The sequence below is a fragment of the Bos taurus genome, unplaced genomic scaffold, assembly GCF_002263795.3.
Source record: "Bos taurus isolate L1 Dominette 01449 registration number 42190680 breed Hereford unplaced genomic scaffold, ARS-UCD2.0 Leftover_ScbfJmS_713, whole genome shotgun sequence".
In the NCBI taxonomy this organism is placed as follows: domain Eukaryota; kingdom Metazoa; phylum Chordata; class Mammalia; order Artiodactyla; family Bovidae; genus Bos; species Bos taurus.
This window is the reverse complement of record NW_020192012.1, coordinates 42,300-64,166: the sequence shown is the minus strand read 5'-3', so window position 1 is coordinate 64,166 and position 21,867 is coordinate 42,300. Positions and strand designations below refer to the sequence as shown.

General features: G+C 38.6%; 1 protein-coding gene across 1 annotated transcript in view; it reads right to left on the bottom strand.

Annotated features, from left to right (window-relative positions):
* Nucleotides 1-21,867, bottom strand: part of LOC112445749 (ATP-binding cassette sub-family C member 4) — a gene marked incomplete at its 5' end in the record, with an annotated part of 72,562 nt that overhangs the window by 12,037 nt on the left and 38,658 nt on the right. Inside the window, 3 exon segments of the mRNA XM_024989220.2 lie at nucleotides 8,957-9,062; nucleotides 9,505-9,677; nucleotides 20,398-20,487. Of these exon segments, the coding sequence (XP_024844988.2) occupies nucleotides 8,957-9,062; nucleotides 9,505-9,677; nucleotides 20,398-20,487 (369 nt within the window).

Below are 21,867 nucleotides of genomic sequence, written 5' to 3'. Positions count from 1 at the left end.
ATAGATGGCAGCCCACCAGGCTCCGCCGTTCCTGGGACTCTCCAGGCAAGAACACTGGAATGGGTTGCCATTTCCTTCTCCAACCCATGAAAGTGAAAAGTGAAAGTGAAGTCACTCAAGCGTGTCCAACTCTTCACGACCCCATGGACTGCAGCCTACCAGGCTCCTTGGTCCAGGATTTTCCAGGCAAGAGTACTGGAGTGGGGTGCCATTGCCTTCTCTGGTTCTGATGTTAAGTGGAATTTAATTATTCATTTAGGTCATATTTAAAGTAAATGTTTCTAAAGAGAATATGTTGTATGGGCTTACCTGGTGGCTCAGTGGTACAAGAATCTGCCTGCCAATGCAGGAGTCCCAGGTTTGATCCCTAGTCCGGGAAGACCCCACGTGCTGTGGAGCAAATAAGTTCATGCACCACAACTACTGAACCCACATGTCACAACTACTGAAGCCTGAGCGCCTAGAGCCTGTGCTCCACAACAACAGAAGCCTCTGCAAGGAGACGTCTGCACATTTGTCGCAACTAGAGAAAAGCCCACACAGCAACGAAGACCCAGCACAGCCAAAATAAATTAATAAAATTATTTTTTTAAAAAAGAAGAGAATATGCTGGAACTCTAAACAAGACACAAGTTATTTTTTCTACATGTAGGTATTGCAGCTAACTTCATCCTTTTTATTTAGTTGGAAACATTTTTTAAGTCTCACAAAGGGCATATTCCTATTAATCTTTTGTTTATACTGTGAATCATTGTTAAGAGCAGCTTTCTCAAAAGAGTCCAAGAATAATTGAATGTCTCAATTACATAATTAATTTTCTATATGCAAATTGGGCATTCCAATTTAGATGCCCTGAATGTGCAATTTTACTTAAGCATAGCATAATAGAACATAACTGCTCCTCCTGATGTTGAAGAAGAAAAACTGCAGTTTTAAAACACATGTCTCCAAATATCTATGTTCAATTAATCTATGAGAGATTAGATAAGAATATATGTTGAAGAAAAGACAGCCTCTTTGCTAGACAGTTCCAGGAAAGCTGCATACCTGGAAATGAATGAAATGAGAATACTCCCTCATATCACACATAAAAATAAACTTAAAATAGTTTAAAGACCTAAGATAAGACTGGGTACTATAAAACAAAAGGAAAACACAGGCAGAAAACTCTGACATAAATCACAGCAATATTTTCTTAGATCAGTCCCCCAAAGCAAAATAAATAAAAGCAAAAATAAGCTGGATCTAATTAAAGTTAAAATGCAAGACTCACGTTAGGGGATACAAGAGCTAAGATGGGACATAGACTGAAAAATGGCCAGAAACAGAATTTTACAAACTTAGCCTTTACATTTACTGGCTTAATCAAAGATTCTAGATATTTCAGAACAAATAAACATAATGCAATCTAAATTCTCTTTGTGTACAGGAAAATAGGTATAGTTTTAGATTTTTAACATCCTTTGTAAGAATAACATTGTATAATTTCCCACTATATCCCCACCCTTGCTGTAATACAAGTTAAACTATAAATTAAATCACACATTCAAATTGGTGTGATAATAATCCCTGAACCCCAGGATCTCTCCAGGAACCCCAACCTTGAATTACTTATCAAGCTCTAGTAGATTAAGTAAAAACACATTATGTTGGACAAGAAAGTGAGTTATATAAGCTCAATGAAGGCATTTTTATGAAACCTGTTTATGTGCAGATATTCCTGGTGGGGATGATGAAGGCTGGGTCATGGTCACCTCCACAGTCACTTTCCCAAATCTGCTGCTTTTGCACATAAGCACTCCCCTCTTAAGAATATCTCTTCTCCCCAACTGCTTTCTACCTCCATATTAGTTACTTTCCTTTGAAAATTTGAGTGAAATCTTTTGGAGTGTTTGAAGGAGTTTTCTCTTCTGAAATATTCTAATTGCAGCCATGTAGGCTTCTGAAAGAAATGTTCCATGAAGGTGAAAAACAGAATTTAAAACTCTAGTTAGGCGTGAGCTGTTTTGTGCTTTCCAGGTGGGAATGTTACAACAGTTTCTGGTTTTGATTTCTCTGGGGAAAATTCTACTGAGAAGAGGTTTGTGTTGAGGAAGAAACAAAAAACAAAATCATAAGACTGACTATAAACAAAAGAGGTGGAATCTGAGTTTCCTGTCCCTGGTTTTGGTTTTTCATCATTCATTTCCAAAGAATTCTCTAACTGCAGACAGTGCAAACATTGACCACAAACAACAATACCATTAACGCAAGTGCAGATTGTCACATGCTTCTTTGTTCATGGTTCTAGGGAGAATTCAGGTGATATGAAGACTGCAGTGTGCAGGAATTGGCAGCAACAGCTGTGCTATTGGCTGCAGAGAAAGCAGGTCATAAGCACCCAGCTAATCCTAAAATCTATAGGAAGAACCCTCTAATATAGACAGTAGTGAGTCTAAGGAGAAAAGACTGTCTGTCTTGTTCCACTATTTTGGGGCAAATGAGGAAGATTAGCTTAGTTGCTGTTATGACTTATATGCTTAGTCATAACTTAGATGCTGTTATGACATCTTTAAGAGAATTTCTTTGTAAAATAAAATGCTGAAACATTAATGGTTTGGTTTAATGAACCAAAACTGGTTAAATCCTTTCAGAGAGCCAACATGTACACAAAGTTATTAATTGGGTCACAGTTGTTTCCCAACAAGTCTTTTCTCTTATTTACTTACACTAAGCAAAACCATATCCATCTAATTATTTCAAGATTTATTAATAAAAGTGACAATTTGAAAAATATATAATCTCTAAAGTGAAAGTGTTAGTTGCTCAGTCATGTCCAACTCTTTGCGACCCCATGGACTGTAGCCTGCTAGGTTCCTCTGTCCATGGATTTCTCTGGGCAAGAATACTGGAGTGGGTAGCTCTTCCCTTCTGCAGGAGATCTTCCTGACCCAGGGATCAAACCTGGGTCTCCTGCAATGCAGGCAGATTCTTAACAGTCTGAGCCACCAGGGAAGCCCATATTATGTCAAAGTTTCAGATTAATTATACTCGATCGCTAAGATGAAATTTTATGCAGCTATTAAAATTGTGCTATAGAAAATTAATTAATGACATGGGGGATTTTAAGAATATATTGTGGCTATAAAAATTCTGCTGATGAAATACTCTGTTTTGCATAAGACTAATCGAATGAGAAACCTATATGCAGGTCAGGAAGCAACAGTTAGAACTGGTCATGGAACAACACACTGGTTCCAAATAGGAAAAGGAGTATGTCAAGGCTGTATGTTGTCACCCTGCTTAATTAACTTATATGCAGAGTACATCATGAGAAACGCTGGGCTGGAAGAAGCACAAGCTGGAATCAAGATTGCTGGGAGAAATATCAATAACCTCAGATATGCAGATGACACCACCCTTATGGCAGAAAGTGAAGAGGAACTAAAAAAGCCTCTTTTTAGTGAAAGTGAAAGAGGAGATTGAAAAAGTTGGCTTAAAGCTCAACATTCAGAAAACTAAGATCATGGCATCTGGCCCCATCACTTCATGGGAAATAGATGGGGAAACAGCGGAAACAGTATCAGACTTTATTTTTCTGGGCTCCAAAATCACTGCAGATGGTGATTGCAGCCATGAAATTAAAAGATGCACTACTTGGAAGGAAAGCTATGACCAACCTAGATAGCATATTGAAAAGCAGAGACATTACTTTGCCAACAAAGGTCCGTCTAGTCAAGGCTATGGTTTTTCCAGTGGTCATGTATGGATGTGAGAGTTGGACTGTGAAGAAAGCTGAGCGCAAAAGAATTGGTGCTTTTGAACTGTAGTGTTGGAGAAGACTCTTGAGAGTCCCTTGGACTGCAAGGAGATCCAACCAGTCCATCCTAAAGGAGATCAGTCCTGGGTGTTCATTGGAAGGACTGATGCTAAAGCTGAAACTCCAATACTTTGGCCACCTCATGAAAAGAGTTGACTCATTGGAAAAGACTCTGAATATGGGAGGGACTAGGGGCAGGAGAAGGGGATGACAGAGGATGAGATGGCTAGATGGCATCACTGACTCTATGTACATGAGTGTGGGTAAACTCCGGGAGTTGGTGATGGATTGGGAGCCCTGGCATGCTGCGATTCATGGGGTCGCAAAGAGTCCAACATGACTGAGCAGCTGAACTGAACTGAATTATTAAATAATTGATAGTTCTAATTTTATCCAAATAATATTATAGCACTATACAACTGTTACTTTCTGGTGGTGCGTATTTTGTAATCTTCCCTTTATAAGATTTTTAAAATTTTTCCTATTTCTACCTTGTACATTTATTGCTTGTTTGTAACAAAAATATAATTTTATGAGTTAGACTCTTCATTTTAAAAGACAGAATAAAAGAAAATATCCATCTATTTTTGTGCAGAAGTATTCATCAGTGCAACAATATGTAATTATTACACCTTAACACTTGCAGTGACAGGACTTTATGGTGACAGCACTGTTGGTTATGCCCTTCCTTCGTCAGCATCTGTCACTTCCCCAAACCCCTCCCCCAGGCTAGCATCCCTGTGAATCATCAGGCTTTGGAGCAGATTGACTTGTCTTTATGTCCTTAAAGCTTTCAGAACAGACAATCACTTGCTTTCCGGAAAGGAACTGGTACAGGCATGCCTCAGAGCTATTGCAGGTTCAGGTTCAGAACACCAGAATACACTGAATATTGCAATAAGTGAGTCATGTGAATTTTCTGGTTTTCCAGGGCATATAGAAGTTACGTTTACACTATACTATACCCAAACATGTGTGCAATAGCAATATATCTGAAAAAAACTATGTACAGACCTTAACTTAAAGATAAGGCTTTGCTAAAAAATATTAACCATTATCAGAGACTTCAGTAAGTCATAGTAGTAATATTATCAAAGTAGTGATATTATCAAAGACCACTGATGTTACAGATCACCAAAGCAACTGCAATGATAGGGAAAATGTCTGATATATTGTGAGAATTACCAAAAGGTGACACAGAGACATGGAATAAGCAGATGCTGATGGGAAAATGGTGCCTATAGACTTGCTCGATGCAGGTTTATGACAAGCTCTCAATTTGTACAAAATGCAGTATCTGGGAAGAACAATAAAACAAGGTATGTCTATAGTTCTAAAGCAAGCAATAAAAATAAGATTGCCTCAAAAATCTATGGGGTCGCACAGAGTTGGACACGACTGAAGCGACTTAGCAGCAGCAGCAGCAAAAATTGAAGGTTTGAGAAAGAACATTATTTGTGATGTTTTTGCTACATTGAAAGCCAACTGCTAATTAGAAGCTCTATAAAAATTACAAGCTTTATACCTGGGGTTAATGGAGCACAGAGGACAATCCCCAACTCTGAAGCTGGGGGATGCCTGTCTCTTGGTGCCCTGAGGTCTAATCCTGTTATTCCTACCAGGGGAGTCAGCAGCCACAACCAGCTCAGACAGACGTAAACACAGGGCCAAGCTTATATCTCCTGGTGGGACCTCCCTGTGACATCACTGATGACCTCAACCAGGAAACCTTAAACTGAAGGTCTCCCAACACAGGAGTGGGAAGAGCAGCTCCACAGTGAAGGGTAAGATCCCTTCTGGAAACAAGGTCATTCATCACAAAGATGACAGGCTCCAAAGAGAACCCTTGCATTTCCTTTCTCCCTCTGTCCTCCCCATTCACCCAGATGCTCAGTCTCTGTACCCAGAAACCAGCATCAACTTCTCTCTCTGCCCTCAGATTCCATGTTCAATCCATCACACAGTCCACTTGGCTCCACTTCCTTATCTACCCCAAGTCCCACCATCTCACCATTTCCACTGCAAGCACCTTAGACTAAGCCAACAGTCTAGAGAGGGCACATTATAAGAGAGTGAAGATTGAATCTGGAGAGCTGAAAGACCATCAGTGTGGTTTTGTCTGTAAAGGAAGAAGGGAGAACAGAGTGAGACAAAACTAGAAAGTTGGGGAGGGACGGGCAGTGCACTGCTTCATGAAACTGCTTTAAATATTTGTTCATAGACATTGACCAAGAGAGAAAAAATTTGAGGCTACAGAAATTTATAACATCCTTACCAGGAGATATTGGTAAGTAAAAGACGCTTGTTCCTTGGAATAAAAGTTATGACAAAATTAGACAATATATTAAAAAGTAGAGAGATTGCTTTCCTGACAAAGGCCCATATAGTCAAAGTTATGAATTTTCCACAAGTCATGTATGGATATTAGAGTTGGACCCTAAAGAACCTGAGTGCCAGCCTAAGAATTGATTCTTTTGAACTGTGGTGCTGGAGAAGACTCTTGAGAGTTTGCTGGACTGCAGGAGATCAAATCAGTCAATCCCAAAGGAAATCAACCCTGAATATTCACTGGAAGGACTGATGCTGCAGCTGAAGCCCCAAAATTTTGGCCACCTGATGTGAAGAGCCAACTCACTGAAAAAGACCCTGATGATGGGAAAGACTGAGGGCAGGAAGAGAAGCGGATGACAGAAGGTGAAATGGTCGGATGGGATCACAGACTCAATGGACGTGAGTTTGAATGAGGTCTGGGAGATAGTGAAGGACAGGGAAGCCTGGCGTGCTCAGTCCATGGAGTTGCAAACAGCTGGACATGACTGAATGACTAAACAACAAATCAGTAAGTAAAGCATTTATAAAAATGAACATATTTTGATAATAGCAACAAAGCTGACTGGTTCAGAGGATATAGATGTTCACATCTGCAGATCAGGTGCTGAGTGATAACACCTTAGGACTGACCAGGCGACATGTCCTCTAAATTCTGTCCTTCTTCAGTTTCCCTAACCAACCACACATTTCAAGCTGACAGTACTTCTAAGAATTAGATGATAAAAGGAATCTGTTACCATGAATGTCGTTAATGTATAATATCAAAAACCAAAAATAAATCTTCAGGGTATATTTAGGGGCAAAGAATTTAATTGAAGAGACCCTTAACTGAGCTGGAGATCAAGCCATCTTTCTGCTGCTATGTCTAAAGCCTGACAAAGGGCTTGAAACAGATACATTTCACAGCATCATTTATTTATTATGGAAAAATGGTATGTTGGGGGACAGTCTTTGAAATACAATGTTGAGACGTAAGAAAAATAAAGTGACAGGTAAAAACTAGAAATAAAAGGTTACTTTTCCAATTAGCATTCAAGAACATAAAATGAAGGACTAAGGACGCCTGACACAAAACATTTCTAGAAATTAAGAGTCACTGTTGGGCAGTCTTGAATGCCACCCTATCTCTCATGAAAGTCTGCAGGTAGAGCTCACTTCCTACTCTGATGTCTAGTCCAGGTAACCAGACACACTGCTTAGCACCTAGAGCATCCCTTTGGTTGGGGATGCCCCACTCCTGTCGTCTGCCTCCCCAGAGCTCGCTCTTGTGCACGTCCAGCTTGGGGAGTGAGGCTACAGGCACTGCCTCAATGCTAACAGCCTGGTATCTACTCAATGCCCCACTGATGATCCCATCTGACAATGCATGTGAAGTAGGACAGGAGGTGATATTCCAGAAGCTGCCCAAGAAGTCAAAAGAGATGGTACTATGTGGATATTACTGACCACTCATTAGTGATTATTACCTGTTTTGTATGGTTCATCAAAATATATTAAAGTTTTGCCATATCGCCAATTAAAATAAATAAATGTATATTTAAAAAAATAAAAAATTATTTTAAAAAAACCCTTAAAGTATCTTGCATACCTTGAGATTATTTGCTGCCAAAGTTTTTCCTTTGAGGAATGCTTTTCTTATTTTATAAACCCACATCCCATTTCTCATTTATTAAAACTAAGCAAGCAACAGAGGGAAAGGACAAAGAAAGAGATCAAACAGAAAAGAGAAAAATAATAGATGGAGGAAGGAAAAAAAGCAAAGGAAGGAAATATTAAATTACTAAGGAAGAAAGAGCCAATCAAACCTGGAAGGAAGACACTACGCAGATAAACAGAGACCAAAGCCTGGAGCCTGCTGTGTGTGCAGAACAGAGCTATTGTGTAAGAGACTCGCTGGTTGTTTATTTAGTCTCCCATCCCTGATTTGCCTTTCTTTCCAAACTCTCATCTGTGATGCAGAAGCTGGGTCTCTGCAAGTCACTGCAACAGTTCAGAGACCGTTTCGCCAGGTGGCCTTTGTTAGGTCCTGCCACTAGGGGGCACTAGAGGGAGACTGAAGGTGGGAAACACGGCTAATGTGCTACTTGATTCTGCTACTAGCATCACCTCAGCACTGGGACCTGACTCCAGCTCCCAGCTATGAGCACCTGGAGAACCAGCCCCATTCTGCTCCCTCAAAATGTGACCAGCAACCGGGCAGTGACCTCTCCTCAGAGGTCCGAGTATCAATTTTTTAGGGCCTCTCTTCTGAATTCTCAGGTCTGGAGATCTGTCCTAGGATATGGCAGCTGCTTTCTAAAATCATTACACCAGTGTTCAGTTTTTCTAGCCTTCTAATCCCTATGTAAGACATTTCTTATATGAAACCCTTTCATTTAAAGTACTGTTTTTCTCACTAGGCCATTTCTTCTCATGGACTTCTGAGAAATTCTACAACTTTAGCCATCAACCTCCTGGCAGTCTAAATTAGAGTCTATTTTTTGATAAGGGACTCCAACAATGCTGAAACAACTATGACACAGTGAAAATGATTGTGTTCTACCCCCCTAAAATATGGAGCTATAATTTGGGTTTGGAATATTTTAATGGTTGGCCATCATAAAAAAAAATGACAATTCAAATAAACTTTTATTATGAAAATATAAGATTATTGGATATATTATTTAATAGTGCATTATAAAAGTATAGTTAAGTACTTGAGTAATTTTCAGGAATGAGAGAAGAAACTAACAGAAAAATTAATGCAGGTTCCTATCAAATTTTACAAGGAAGGATACATTGAAAATTGAACATAAATGGAAACAGCTAAAATAGTGAGGGTCTTACCAGTACGAATTCACAGTCAATAACAGTGCTCAACCTGTGTGCAACGGTCAGCACAGTGCACTGGGCAAATCTCTCATGAATTCTTTTTTGTATTAACTCATCAGTTCTAGAAACAAAGAAGTTGATTTAGTTCAGTAAAGACAGGAAAAGCAGACTTAAGACTTAAAAATATCCTATGATATTTTTACAATGGTTTTAAAACTCAATATTTTAACATATAGTCTTGCTCCTAAAAAACTAAGTATAAAAAGTCTACTTAGAAATTTACTATTTTTCATAAAATGATGGAAAATTAGTCTTCCCTCAAAATTGCTTGAAACTATCAGGATCTGGATTTAGGAATTCAGCTTTTTTAGGGTGCCTTATAGCAACATTAACACCATATACCATGTCTTGGTTTTTTCCTTTGTTTTCTGGCATTAATATTATCAACAGATATCCATGAGGCCAAGAGAGCACTTAGAAACATTTATTAAGATTCACTAAATGTTTTCCATTTACCACATTTACAAGTCAGATTCAAGATTGCCTGGGGCTCAGCTCCACACCTTGGATCCACGTATGATGTGGCTTTGTCAAGAATCAATATCTGATTCTTCCTGAGAATAGCCCTGGCAAGGCATACCAGTTGTTTCTGACCAACACTCAAGTTCAATCCAGATTCTGCTAATTCAGTATTCATTTTAGCAGGAAGACCTTCGATGGATTCTTTGAGTTGTACCTGTAGATACAGAAAGAATGACATTTTTCTAAGCAAACTGCTACTGAAGTAGACAAACCTCTTAGACATTAGAGCTTTGACATCCTCAGGACTTCTTATGTATTTTACATATACAGCCAGGTGATGGGGAGAGCTCCTTCCAATGAGTGTTCACTGAGAAAGATGGTGGAGTCAACTCAGGACAGAAAGATCTCAGTGTCCCCCATTCCCACCACAGGACATCCACCAGAAACCTCACCTAGGGGTTAGTTAAAGAAGTCTCTCAAAAAGTGAAGCTATTTCTCCCAATGTGATTTAAACAAAAAACTTAAAAGGATCTTTATGGTTGAGTCAAGTTTCCCAAAGTACATTTTGCATAGGAGTTGGTACACTAGAGAAAAACTTCCAGTAATTTTACAGAAAATCTGGTTCTCTGAAGATATAAGCTCATTGGCCCTTAACTATTTTCTAAAGTTCAATATATTCAAGTTCAAGCAATGGCAAACTGCCCCTTATACATTAGTAATCCTGGAGCCCATTCTGATGATGATTCTTTCCCAAGTTTATTCCTACAAATAGTGGACCAATCAAGTGCATTCTCTTCAGTGTCGTAAATGCATTGTAGTGAATTAAAACATATGAAAAATAAAACACAACATCTTATTTCCCCCAGCATATGGATACAGGTTATTGTCATCCAGTTGCTGAGTCGTGCCCAACATTTTGCAACACCGTGGACAGCAGCACACCAGGGTTCCTTGCCCCTCACTATTTCTTGGAGTTTGCTCAAACTCAGGTCCATTAAGTCAGTGATGTCATCCAACCATCTTGTCCTCTTTTGTACCCTTCTCCACCTGATTCCATCTTTCCCAGGATCAGGGTGTTTTCCAATGAGTCATCTCTTCACATCAGGTGGCCAAAGTATTGGAGCTTCAGCTTCACCATCAGTCCTTCCAAGGAAAATTCAGGGTTGATTTTCTTTAGGATTGACTGGTTTGATCTCCTTGCTGTCCAAGGGACTCTCAACAATCTTCTCCAGAGCCAAAGTTCAAAAGCATCAGTTCTTCAACGCTCAGCCTTCTTTATGGTCCAACACTCACATTGGTACATGACTACTGGGAAGACCATAGGTTTGACTACATGGACTTTGTCCGCAAAGTGACGTCTCTGCTTTTTAATATTCTGTCTGGGTTTGTTACAGCTCCTCTTCTCAGGAGCAAGCATCTTTAAATTTCATGTCTGCAGTCACCATTTGAAGTGATTTTGGAAATAAAGTCTGTCATTGCTTCCCCTGTTTCCACATCTACTGCAGTTAAGTGATGAGACAGGATGCCATGATCTTAGTTTCTTGAACGTTGAGTTTTAAGCCAGTTTTTCACTTCTGTCAAGAGGCTCTTTAGTTCCTCTTCACTTTCTACGATTAGGGTGGTGTCAGATGCATATCTGATATTATTGATATTTCTCCCAGAAATCTTGATGCCAGCTTGTGCTTCATCCAGCCCAGCATTTCACATGATGTACTCTGCATATAAGTCAAATAAGCAATCTGACGATATATAGCCTTGACGTACTTCTTCCCCAATTTGGAACCAGTCCAAATTGTTGAACCAGGTGTTCCATGTCCGGTTCTAACTGTTGCTTCTTGACCTGCATACAGGTCAAGGCAGGAGGCAGATAAGGTGGTCTGGTATTCCTATCTCTTTAAGAATTTTCCACAGTTTGTTGTGATCCACACAGTCAAAGGCTTTAGTGTAGTCAATGAAGCAGATGTTTTTCTGGAGTTCTGCTGCTTTTTCAATGATCCAATGGATGCTGGCAATTTGATCTCCAGTTCCTCTGGCTTTTCTAAATACAGTTTGTACATTTGGAAGTTTTTGATTCATGTACTATTGAAGTCTAGCATGAAGGATATTGAGCATTACCTTGTTAGCATGTGAAGTGAGTGCAATTGTGTGGTAATTTGAACATTCTTTTGCACTGCCCTTCTTTAGGATGGGAATGAAGACTGACCTTTTCCAGTCCTGTGGCCACTGCTGAGTCTTCCAAATTTGCTGGCATATTGAGAGCAGCACTTTCACAGCATCATCTTTAAGGATTTGAAATAGATCAGCTGGAATTCTGTCACCTCCACTAGCTTTCTTCATCATGATGCTTTCTAAGGCCCATTTGACTTCACGTTCCAGGATGTCTGTCTTTAAGTGAGTGATCACACCATTGTAGCTATTTGGGTCATTAAGACTCTCTCTCTCTCTCTCTCTCTCTCTCTCTCTCTCTCTCTATATATATATATATATATATATATATATATATATAGTTTGGAAGGAATGATGCTAAACCTGAAACTCCAGTACTTTGGCCACCTCATGCAAAGACTTGACTCATTGGAAAAGACTCTGATGCTGGGAGGGATTGGGGGCAGGAGGAGAAGGGGACGACAGAGGATGAGATGGCTGGATGGCATCGCTGACTCAATGGACGTGAGTTTCAGTGAACTCTGGGAGTTGGTAATGGACAGGGAGGCCTGGTGTGCTGCGATTCACGGGGTCGCAAAGAGTCGGACACGACTGAGCGACTGATCTGATCTGATCTGATAGTTCTTCCATGTATTCTTGCCACCGCTTCTTAATATCTTCTGCTTCTGTTAGGTCCATATCGTTTCTGTCCTTTATTGTGCCTATCCTTGCAGGAAATGTTCTCTTGATATTGCTAATTTTCTTGAAGAGATTTCTGGTCTTTCCTTTTCTATTGTTTCCCTCTATATCTTTGCATTGATCACTTAGGAAGGCCGTCTTATCTCTCTGTGCTATTCTTTGGAACTCTGGATTGAGACGGGTATATCTTTCCTTTTCTCCTTTGCCTTTAGCTTTTTTTCTTTTCTCAGCTATTTGTAAGGCCTTATCAGACAACCATTTTGCTTTCTTGCATTTCTTTTTCTTGGGGATGGTTTTGTTCACTACCTCCCATATAGTGTTACAAACCTCTGTCCATAGATCTTCAGGCACTCCGTCTATCAGAACTAAGCCCTTGAATTGACTCTCACTTCCACTGTATAATTTGTAAGGGATTTATTTTAGGTCATATCAGAATTGCCTTGTGGTTTTCCCAACTTTCTTCAATTTAAGCCTGAGTTTTGCAATAAGGAGTTCATGACTGAGTCATAGTCAGCTCCTGGTCTTGTTTTTGCTGATTGTATAGAGTTTTTCCATCTTTGGCTGCAAAGAACATAATCAATCTGACTTTGGTATTGACCATCAGGTGATGTCCATGTGTAGAGTTGTCTCTTGTGTTGTTGGAAGAGGGTGTTTGCTATGACCAGTGCGTTCTCTTGGCAAAATGCTTGTTAGCTTTTGCCCTGCTTCATTTTGTACTCCAAGGCCAAACTTGCCTATTACTCCAGGTATCTCTTGACTTCCTACTTTTGCATTTCAGTCCCCTATGATTAAGAATTGCCGGGAACCGGCATGAGGAGCTCCGCCTGTGGCAAAGGTAGTGAGGAAGGAGGCTCGGCATACGCAAAGGCGGGATCAAGCCTCAGGAGTCCCCCTGGAAATTCTCGAGCATCTACCCCCAAAACCAGAGTCTGCCTACTTTCTGCTTTGTGCTCTCACCTACACCTCTGACTTTACAGGGGGCTGTCCCCCACTACCTCTCTCTGAAAAAAGAGTTAGCTTACAGCTCCAGTTAATAATTCCTGGGTGTGACAGTGTTTCAACCTATAAACTCCTTGGGAAGTCCTCTAGCCTGCCTGAATAGGTTTTTCCGGCCACATGTGATTGTTCAGAGCCTCCCAACTATGAGAGGCATGAGATGTTCTAAACTGTCTAAATACAGATTCCTTTGAGCAGTTAAAAGATTGATTAGAAACTGTATTGGTGAAGGGTTTTTCACTTGTTGGGCCAATGTTTGCTGCTAAGTCTCCATATCCCTTACCTGCTGTGTCCCTGGCAGTGTATTGATTAATATAATTGGTGTAAGTAGTAGCTTTAATGTTTGTAACCTTGGACCCTTGAGTTAATTATTTTTCTTGTTATAGCCCACCACACCTTTGCCCTGTAGGAATGCAACTTTATCTAATGCTTTTGGAGGGTGGCGCCTGACTAATCACCTTTAGAGAAAAATAAGTTTTATGAAGAAAGGGTCTTAATATGTTAACAGGCCTCTGGGCCAGAAGATGATGCAAATCACCTAAACTTTTGCATATGATATGTTTGCAGGAAGAAAGCCTGGCTTACTGCATGACTCTACCCCTTCCCCCATTATCCTCTATGTATAATTTAAGGTATAAAAACTACTTTGGAAAATAAAGTGTGGGCCTTGTTCACCAAAGCTTGGTCTCCCCATGTCATTCTTTCTCTCACCTTCTGGCTGAATTATTCAGCCTCTTTTCTCCACTGAATTTCCTCACTGAGCTATCCTTATTTAACCACTTTTTATATCTTTAATTAACATTTAATTAAGCAATTGTTTCCTGATCCTCGCTGACGCCGTCCCCCTTCGAATTTCCTGGATCCACCAGGGCTGGACCCCGGCAAAGAAGACATCGTTTTTGGTTTTAGTTCTAGAAAGTCTTCTAGCTCTTCATTGAACTGTTCAACTTCAGCTTTTTTGGCATTAGTGGTTGGAGCATAGAATTGGATTACTGTGATACTGAATGGTTTCCCTTGGAAATGAACTGAGATAATTCTGTCACTTTTGAGATGGCCCCAAAATACTGCATTTTAGACTCTTTTGTTGACTATTTTTTTGAAGCCAAACAAAAATAAATTGGAGACTTGAAGCCAGGCAGCCTGGGCATAAGTCTTGCCTGGCTGTGCCAACTGGGCAAGTTCCTGAACCTACTCTATCTTATCTTCCTAAACTCTAAGTAAGACTATAATATCATACTTATAAAAGTCTGTACCTCCTAACATTGTGAAGAATATTAAATGAGTCAGTACATGCAGAATTTGTAACAGATCAATAGATATTGTCTATTATTAATAATGCATCAGCTAGCCCCTCCTCAAGTTCTGCTTCACTTTTCTCCTTTGCATGTATCAGCACTGAGATTTTGTTACATATGCATTGGCTTGTTTTTCAACTTCTCAGGAGAATTTAAGGTCCAAAAGGACAGAATTTTGTCTCTTGATGACTGTGATAGCCCCAGAATCAGCAACATTGCCTGACAAGCTCTCAGTAGATATCTGCTGGCTGGATCAAGGTGGACTTCCCTGGTGGCTCAGGTAAAGAAGTCACCTTCCAAGCAGGAGACTTGGGTTCGATCCTGGGTGAGGTGCCTGGCTAAGGAAATCGCAACCCACTCCAGTATACTTGACTGAGAAATCCCATGGACAGATGAACACGGCGGGCTACAGTTCGTGGGGTTGCAGAAGAGTCAGACGCGACAAACAGCAACAACATGAATGAAGGCATAAGTGACTCTATTTGTGTGACATATCCATTCCTGTTAATTAGAAACTAAATTCATATGGATAAATGTTATATATAAAACTGTTCTCTTATTAAGTGTAATTTTAAAAAGGATATATTTGTATAACAATTAACTGGCTCTAAGATTTAAACACTTTAAACAAAGGAAAGCACTGAAAAATTTATAATTTAAGGAAAATAGAACAAACAACTACTATTCAAAACTATACATCTCTGATGTGCAGAAGCTTTTAAGGTTAATTAGGTCCCATTTGTTTATTTTTTATTTTATTTCCAATATTCTGGGAGGTGGGTCATAGGGGATCCTGCTGTGATGTATGTCAGAGAGTGTTTTGCCTATGTTCTCCTCTAGGAGTTTTATAGTTTCTGGTCTTACGTTTAGATCTTTAATCCATTTTGAGTTTATTTTTGTGTATGGTGTTAGAAAGTGGTCTAGTTTCATTCTTTTACAAGTGGTTGACCAGATTTCCCAGCACCACTTGTTAAAGAGATTGTCTTTAATCCATTGTATATTCTTGCCTCCTTTGTCAAAGATAAGGTGTCTATATGTGCGTGGATTTATCTCTGAGGGAGGAGGGTTCAGGATGGGGAACACATGTATACCTGTGGCGGATTCATTTTGATATTTGGCAAAACTAATACAATTATGTAAAGTTTAAAAATAAAATAAAATTTAAAAAATAAATAAAAAATAATAATAAAAAAAATAATAACAAAACTATACATCTCAGTATAGAATACTTCAGGTTGTTTTTGAGCTTGGGAAAATAACAGAATATAGTAAAACTGAAAAATAATACACTGGACTTATAAGGCAGCCTGTCTCCATCATCGCTATGTGCACTCTGTGTAGTAGGTGCTGTCGCCACAGGAGGGGAACACGGATGTCAGGTGGTTTCCACATTTTGTGGAACTTTCTTAGCTTTCAAAAAGAAAATCTGGTGTGAGCCAGAAGGAGACAATGAAATGCAATCAACAGATGGGGAAGAGCTTTTACTAGAGCATGGCCAGCAGTAAAGGAAGTTCACCTAATACAAGGCCCAGGGAAATGGACACGTGACCTGGCTCCACCACGAGGATTGAACCATGTGGTTCCTGATGCACAGGCTGCTGATGCCCAGATTTCTGTATCTTGGCTTCCTGTGTGATGAGACACACTTTTGTCCTAACAGAGACACTATCAATGTCAGACATTTAAATGTACGATTTCTTCTTAGTTTTGACACAACAGTTTTGTCATTGTTTAGTTGCTAATTCGTGGACCTTACAGACTGTAGCCCACCAGGTTCCTCTGTCTATGGGATTTTCCAGGCAAGAATACTGGAATGGATTACCATTTCCTCCTCCAGGGAATATTCCCAACTCAGGGATCAATCCCACTTCTCCATTGAAGGCAAACTCTTTATCACTGAGCAACGGGGGAAGCGCCCATACTATACTCTTAATTCCAAGTCCCAGTATGTAAGGTATTTTTTTTTAAACAGAAGCAACATATCAATGATTCATTTCCAGAGTTTTATCTACTGTGATCTTTTAACTTCTGAGTGATAAAGTGCTTCATCCCCAGGCACTACTCATGTTATATTTTTGGAGCTGCCTTTGCTTTTAGCATCCTGATTAGCACTAATTTCTGATGAACTTTCATCAGTTTACAGTAAGTTGACAAGTTTTCAGTACATGAAAAATGTATTTTCAGCATATTTTGAAAATTAACCAAGATGAGACAGGCAGCATCCATAGGACTGTCTTCCTTCTGAATGTCCATCTCTGCCAAGGAAGAAGGAAGAAACAGAACTAGAGGACTTTAAAAAAATTTTACAGCCATCGTTTCCTTTTAACTGCAGTTCATAAAAAGAAAAACATAGTGGTTCCCTCCTGCTCATTGTCAGGTTAACTCTGTGAGTTTGGATTCACATATCCAGTTAGGCACCATTTACAAATTAATAACTAGGGTTTTTGGTTCACTTAAAAACTGACTTCATTGATTTAGTGATACCTCTCGATGAGGATAAAGAAGGAGAGTGAAAAAGCCAGATTAAACTCAACATTAAGAATACTAAGATCATGGCATCCAGCCCCATCATTTCATGGCAAATAGAAGGGGAAAAGGTAGAAGCAGTGACAGATTTCCTCTTCTTGGACTTTAAAGTCAGTGAAGATGGTGACTGTAGCCTTGAAATTAGAAGATGACTGCTTCTTGGCAGGAAAGCTATGACAAAACTAGACAGTGTGTTAAAAAAGCAAAGATATCACTTTGCTGACAACGATCCATATAATCAAATCTATGGTCTTTCCAGTAGTCATGTACAGATGCAAGAGCTGGACAATAACAGAATGCTGAAGAATCAATGCTTTTGAACTGTGGTACTGGAGAACACTACTGAGAGTCCCTTGGAAAACAAGGAGATCAAATTAATCAATCTTAAAGGAAATCAACCCTGAATATTCTTTGGAAGGACTGATGCTGAAGCTGAATCTTCAATACTTTGGCCACCTGATGCAAACAGTTGACTCACTGGAAAAGACCCTGATGCTGTGAAAGATTAAAGGCAGAAGGGGAAGAGGGAGACAGAGAATGAGATGGCTGGATGGCATTGTTGATTCAATGGACATGAACTTGGGCAAAATCCAGGAGATGGTGAGGGACAGGGAAGCCTGGCACGCTGTAGTCCATGGGGTCACAGTTGGATGTGACTTAGCAACTGAACAACAACTTAGAGTGATAAATCACCCCTTTATCCAGATTCTCTTGGAATTATTTCTTTATCACATTTGTATGTTTTTCAATGAAAGATTTGGTAAGTTTTCTTTAAAACAGTCATATGGAATCAATTCCTAGAGAAACATAATGATGGGATGATTTCTTTAAGTGGTATCATAAAAGTTAACAGGGTTAATTCCAGAAGCAATACATGCAGACCACATACTTCACTTCATGAAATAAGCTCACATTTCTTTATTTTTATAGAAAGTCCCAAGTGTAGTTTAAATAGAAGTAGATCTTAGTATTATCTACCACTTCAGCATTTTTATAATTTAGATTAACATTGCCTCTCTATTCATGAAACAATATGTTCTAAAATTCTAGAGTAATGCTACCTGAGAATCTGTGAAAAAAATATCTCAATCTGGGAAACAAATAAAAAAATAATTTACCAGTACTTCCAGTTATTTTTTTTTAATGTGTCCCAATTTCACCATTAAATTTGTCCTATGAATTCAAGAGTAGTGGATCATCTTATTGGTCTTTACATTTAATGGTTAACGCCCCTTCTCTTGTAGAATTTTACTGTAAAAGACTCACAAACTTAAATAAAATCAGAGGTGCACTGCTTTTCAGGGAGGAGAAGGTGAAGCATTCGACCCAATTTAAGAAAACAAAATCCACATGCTGCTGAAAAGCAGGGTGGTTGTACAAAGACTCCGTGGTGACATCCTTCAGAAATCAGAATTACTGGCTGGAGATCGTCATACCTCCAAGTCTGCCTGCTCATAGTCAAGGCGCATCTGTATATTACAGATTTCAGAGCTTCCCTGAAAGGGTAACACTAAATGACAAACACACCAATTCAAAACAACATGAACAATCAGTCTCTCAGATTTGTGTAACAAAAACAAACAAAAAAAAGATTAAAGAAAAATGCCAATGTCTCTGAAATGAAAAGATCAATCAAATATTCAGTAGTTATTTACGTAGAGTGTTTTCCCTGTGTTTTTCTCTAAGAGTTTTATAGAATCTGGTCTTACATTTATGTTTTTAATCCATTTTGAGTTTATTTTTGTATACGGTATTAGGGAGTATTCTAATTTTATTCTTTTACACATAGCTGTCCAGTTTTCCAAGGACCACTTACTGAAGAGATCGCCTTTTCTCCATTGTATATTCATGCCTCCTTTGTCATAGATTAGTTGGCCATAGGTGTGTAAGTTCATCTCTGAGCTTTCCATCCTGTTCCATTGATCTATATTTCTGTTTTTGTACCAGTGCCATACCAACCAGATTACTCTAGCTCTGTATTGAACTGGCCAAAAAGTTCATTTAAGTTTTTTGGAAAAACTTAAATGAACTTTTAACCAATACAATATTGTAAAGTTAAAAAATAATAAATAAATAAAACTAAAATTTTTGGCTCTAATTCTATGAAAAATGCCATCAGTAATTTGACAGGGATTGTATTGAATCTGTAGATTCTTTGGGTAGTATAGTCATTTTCACAATATTGTTTCTTCCAATCCAAGAACATGGTATATCCCACTATCTGTTCTGCATCATTTTTTATTTCTTTTGTCAGTATCTTGTAGTTTTATGAGATAGTTTTGTCTCCCTGTAGTTTTGTCTCCTTAGGTAGGTTTATTCCTAGGTATTTTATTATTTTTATTGTAATGGTAAATGGGATTGTTTTCTCAATTTCTCTTTCTGATCTTTCCTTGTTAATGTATAGGAATGCTCATATTTACTTTTTAAAAGCAAAAGACTGAGCTAGGTCCTAGGAGAAATTAGAAGTCGCCTATGGTTTAGAAGTCTAGGATTTCTGCCATCAGGAGAATTGATTTGTAAAACGAGTGCAAATATGCAAAATAATTTGTATTAAAATACAAAATGACAGCAATCTACTAGTCATTTTTTTTTTTTTTTAATACAAGGGTGAAGAAATTCAAAGAAGTGGGGCAAGGGGAAGTATGACACAAATAACAGAAAATTCTCTATAAATGAACCAACCTATCCATATAAAAACTGAGCAGATCTTCCAGGGTTCTGTTACCTGCATTAATGCTACAGTATTAAAATGACATAATTGTCAATAAATAATCATTATAAATTCCGACTATATAATTTACCTTTCTAAACGCTTTCCTGTGACCTCTACATTTTATTGGTATGATCTTGTTTACATCTTTTAGTTAATAAGGAAAAACTACTATTGTCTTCACTTAGTAAATATCCCCTAAGACCAGAGGAATAAAATGAATATTGGGGTGTAATGGAGTAATTTTAATTCACTAAGTCACTAGTAGAATTTAATCCCAGTTTTAACATCTAATTGAGTACTCTGCTAAGAACAAGATAATGTATTTATTTGTTCAGGGTTCTAGGAAAATAGCTAAAATGAAAACATGTTGCATTATATTGTTGATTTTCATCATCATCAATACACACATTTTAAGTGCACGCATGTCATCAGAGTTTTCCTAGGAGGTAAATGAAATCAGTGAAACTGATACACTCCCCTTAATTATTAGCAATGCTCTAAATGAAAACATACAGATACTGATACTAACAAGTTAATTACAGTTACTATTAATAAATTACCTCTTCTAAGGCATTCCACAGTTCCTCATCCATATGCTCATTAAAAGGATCCAAATTTTTCCTCATTGTTCCAGTGAATAAAACAGGTTCCTAAATACTCCAAAATAGTGAATATTATTGTAACCTCTTTTCATTTTATTCCAATGTGTACAGAATATAAAAATTAAAATACAAAACATCCAAATTCATTCATTATTAGTAATAAAGTTGCAAATGTATGTTTACAAAACAGTATCTCTAAAATAACTTTCCATTGTACAAACTGTTCTACAAAATATCTTTCGGACTACTGAACACTAACAGAAGAAAGTGCTAATGTTTTTTTATCCTAAGAGAAAAAAAAAGAAAACAAAGGAAGATTTGATTAAAAAAAAAAAAAATGTTATCCCAGTCATACATGTCTGCTTAACACACACACAAACTGAGGAAATAATTACGTGAGAAACTTAACATCAAGATCTGCATAAATTAACTGTCAATCCTGATGTGACTGGGAAATACCAACAGCATGATTAGTAGAAGTTTGTGCCTTAAAGCAAACCATTAAATATTTACACATTGACACTGAAGAATAAACTAAGCTATTTTCTCCATTGGTCAGACTGTCTTCTAGGACCTGGAATCTCTCCATATGTGTGAAATGAATATCCCCACACATCCAAGGGGAACATCAGCTCCTGGAGCCTGAAGCTCCTCTGTCCATGGCGAGATCACCTCTGATTCTGCACCAGGTGATCCCCAGGTTCCCTCACCTGTGTGTTAGTATCACCTGCCTCACAGAACCTAATTATTAACTGCAAGGTCAGGATGACCTGAAACCCCCGTGACATGAGCCATAATGAAATTATTTAACTAGCTTTTCCTGTTTTACTTCCAGAGGAGCCATAAGAAAATTACTAGAAATATATGTTTCCTTCTGAGTTTCAAGAAAGAATCTTCTACATAAGCTAATGTAGGTCATTTACATTTTCTTCTAGAAGATTCTAGTAAGCCATGTCACAAGAATGTGTGCAGCAATGAAGAGACCAATTGGCTCCTTTCAGTGAATAGGGCAGAACAAGGGGAGGCACACTTGTGGGAACAAGAGGAGACCTGACTCTTCCAAAAGTGCCCGGAACTGCTCAGAATCATCATGTTCAAATCCTGCCTGGACTTGGGGCTGGACTTTGCTCATCACTTCACAAAAGTCTGAGAAGAAAGATAAAGACAGACAGGCATTTCTTTTCCCTAATCATGAGGAAGAATGATACTCAGGAAGCCTTCCAAACCATCCTTCAATATTGTCTCAGTTTTAAGTCTGGGCAGAGAGAAATGAATGCAGAAGACTCAGGGTCTGCAACCAAAAAAGATGTATCCCTGAGCAAATTCACAATTAAAAAGACATTATAAAGGGAGATTTATTCATACAAAGTTGATTAAGTGGCCTGAAAATCACTAGTCATAGGATATTTCAGAATGAGTATTGAACTG